We start from the raw sequence: 3,621 nt of genomic DNA on the forward strand, positions 1-3,621 counted from the left end.
TTCCTTCCACTATAGAAAAGTGAAGCCAAAGCATCTCAGTATGGCCGCTGCCATCTTGAGTAAATGACTCCATTTGGAGCCCGAGTCTGCGCAGTAGAGATTCGTTTGGAGCCAGAGTCTGCGCAGTAGTGTCACGAGGTGGAGCCGCGGAATCAAACTCCCGCAGACCCAATCAACCATAACGACACGCCCCATTTTTATAGCATCAAATTACTAGGTAAAATCAAACTTATCACAGAAACGAACAATTGAACATATATCAGCGTGATAACAACTACCTTTAATGACCAAAACCATCTTTCGGAAAATTGTATTGGAAGTGTAATTTATTTTTTTATTTTGACTCAAGTCCCATTCGTTTACATGGAGAGGGCGGGGTTTATGACCTGTACTGCAGCCAGCCACCAGGGGGCGATCAAAGAGCCCGCAGCTTCACTTTTCAGGACGTGTGAGGCACACCTGGTTAAAACTAAGGGCCAGTTTTACTAAGCAGGGCAAATTAGCACGAGTGCGCAATTGCAAAACAGCGCCGATGGGTGTGGAAATTTCTGCGGGTGATTTACTAATAGCGCGCAAATTAAAGAACACAGACGCAACATCTCATTTACATATCGACCAACACAATATACCAAGCGCAGCGCAAATTAGAGTAGTCGCAAATAAAGAATAAAGAAATAAAGAAGCCACAGTACATTGAAAAGAACCGGAAGCCAAAAAATGAAGGTTTGCTAGAAGTTTTGATGGAGCTGGTATTGCGTGACTCCTAGTTGAGGGTTCCAAGTCGTCTTTTATTTCCTGAAGCAAATTAAAAATAACATGGCTTGGCAAACGATATGTTCGGATAATGTGTTCTTCTGGCATTCAAAATAAATTAATACTTAAATCCTCTCCCTTCTACCACGCGCTCCTCCTAGCAACAATAATTGCAGCCATTTCAAGTGCAAAATAGTTTAAGCCATGCTTTTGGCGTTAAATAATGGCGCAAATGCCAGTAATTTGTCGAGCGCAAGTGTTAGTAAAACGCGTTGCGTGATTCATTTTAATACTCTCCTCCCATAACTTTTGCGTCTGAAAGGGAAACTCCTACAAATGCATATTCAATAAGGTCAGGTGCAAAAATAACTGTCCACGCCTTTTCAGCGTTAATTCTTCACTGCGCGTCTTTAGTAAAACCTGACAGTATTATTTTAACACCAAAAGACGGTTTGCGCTGGCGCAAGCTGTTAGTAAAACTGGCCCTAAGTCTTTTATAATAAATGTTCACACCTGTGATTCATTCAGGTCCTGAAGAAACAGGGATATGATGCCGCCTGCGATATCTGGAGCCTGGGAATCTTACTGTACACCATGCTGGCAGGGTAAGTTGATGTTACATATTACATATACACTACCATTCAAAAGTTTGAGATCAGTAGGATTTAAGTATTGATTGATTGATTGATTGATTAATTGATTTTTAATACAGCTATACAATACTTTTATTCTGGAAGGATGCATTCAATTTAACAAAAGAGACCATAAAGACTTTATTTCTTTTCGTTCTTTAAATTTCAGCATATAAGAATGATTTCTGAAGGATCACATGACATTGAAAACTGGAGTAATGGCCACTGAAAATTCAGCTTTGCCATCAAATAAATAAATAAATACCATTTAAAAAAAATACTTCAACTGCAAAGGTAAAATATAAAATACATAACTAAACAAGCAACCAGTCGCCACTCGCACATAAGAAAAAAATCCTGATGGATCTAATTCATGTGTCACCAATCATGCAACCATGCTGCAATGTTTTTTTCTTAATCTCAGTATGAACAGAATCTATTTGATGCTTTAAATGAACTGACAGTATTCATCTAGGTATGCTAACACTGTTTCTGCCATCAATCTGCCCACATGACCCAAGAGCCCTGTCTTCATTTTCTATGACATTACGATTGACCTGTCAAAACAAACAAATCAGAACGCTATGTTAACGCTAATGCTACATAAGCCGGGTCAAGTCACAGAGTAATTGTACTGAACACAATGCCAGAGCTATCAGAAGCCAAGCAGCTCTCTCAATTTAATGTTCCTGACTATGGATTGAGCTTTAAACCTCTGTGTAATCAGAACATTTGAAAAAAAAATAAATAAATCATCTCACTCTTATGACCTAGCCATATGTGTATGCTAAAAATAACACAGTGGAAATGGGGGTTGTGACGAGAGGGGCGGGGCCGAGAGCCGTGGGAACGGAGCGAGACCGGTGAGTGGTGCAGGTGTCGCTCATTATCAATTACTCCACCGGCCTCGCTCCGTTCCCACGGCTCTCGGCCCCGCCCCCCACTCGTCACAGGGATATTACAAAAATAAAAGCCACTCTTTTCTTTCTCTTCTCACCCTTTCTCTGTAAGGGCACATTCACAAGTTCTTTCACACACTCAGCTCTTGTTGTGTCCCACAGTTTCACGCCCTTCGCTAATGGCCCTGAAGACACACCAGAAGAGATCTTGGCTCGCATTGGCAGTGGGAAATTTGCCCTGTCAGGAGGCAACTGGGACACGGTGTCTGATGCAGCCAAGGTCAACTTCCTGATTTTTGCTTGTTGGGATTAGGTCTGGCCAATACAGTATATAGCCCATAAACCAAAAAAAATGTTCTCAACATTTTTCTGCCTTTTGACAATATTCAATATGGTTGTTAACATATTTTTGCTGTTTAATTCAATAAATAAAGCAGAAATTAGTTAATATAAATAATAAAGGCACGTTTTCCACATTTACTAAATAAATGTAAGAAAAATGTTTTATCCTTTTCAGTTTTATATTTATTTACACTACCAGTCAAACTCTTGAAATAATTACAATTCTACTTAATTACATAATTAAAAATTCATGTTTTCTCAAAAGAAGTCTTTTATGCTCACCAAGACTGCATTTATTTGACTGAAGATACAGTAAAAACAGTCATATTTTGAAATATTATTGCATTTTAAAATAACGGTTTTCTATATAAATATATTTTTAAATGTAATTTATTTCTGAGCAATAACTGAGCACCAAATCATCATATTAGAATGATTTCTGAAGGTTCACGTGACATTGAAGACTGGAGTAATGATGCTGACAATTCAAGTTTGCCATCACAGGAATAAATTACATTTTAATATATATTAAAGTGCCCCTATTATGGGTAATGAAAGGTTCATATTTTGGTTTTGGGAGTCCCCAACAACAGGTTGACATGCATGCAAGGGCAAAAAACTCTTTCATTGTCTTATAATATGCATTTATTTGTATCTTATTTGCTCAACGACTCCCAAACGATTCGCTCAACGATTCGTTTTTCCAAACCCCTCCTTTGCGTGACGCTAATCTGCGGTGATTGGTCCAATTGTTCTCATTTTCATTTCATCTTGCCTGTAATGCCTGATAAAGCAGTGTTTGTGAGCGCAGTGCTGCTTTGTGTACAGCCTTTACCGGGGGAACAGCTTTTTTTTCAGCTCCAAAAGCGGCACCTATTGGCAAAGAACTAATCAGCATTTTCATTCAGACCAAGTTTTCAAGTTTTCCCGGGTCTGCGCGCGCAACATGTGGGCGGACAATATGCTAATGTTTCATGTTGACGTCAACATGAAAC

At 39.0% G+C, this 3,621-nt stretch overlaps 1 protein-coding gene across 1 annotated transcript in view; it reads left to right on the forward strand.

Moving 5' to 3' along the window:
- Nucleotides 1–3,621, forward strand: part of rps6ka2 (ribosomal protein S6 kinase, polypeptide 2) — a 57,506-nt gene that overhangs the window by 50,132 nt on the left and 3,753 nt on the right. Inside the window, exons 18-19 of the mRNA XM_016505060.1 lie at nucleotides 1,282–1,358; nucleotides 2,447–2,564. Of these exons, the coding sequence (XP_016360546.1) occupies nucleotides 1,282–1,358; nucleotides 2,447–2,564 (195 nt within the window). The remainder of the gene's footprint in view (nucleotides 1–1,281; nucleotides 1,359–2,446; nucleotides 2,565–3,621) is intronic.

Source organism: Sinocyclocheilus anshuiensis, unplaced genomic scaffold (genome assembly GCF_001515605.1).
Source record: "Sinocyclocheilus anshuiensis isolate Anshui unplaced genomic scaffold, SAMN03320099.WGS_v1.1 scaffold6, whole genome shotgun sequence".
Classification (NCBI taxonomy): domain Eukaryota; kingdom Metazoa; phylum Chordata; class Actinopteri; order Cypriniformes; family Cyprinidae; genus Sinocyclocheilus; species Sinocyclocheilus anshuiensis.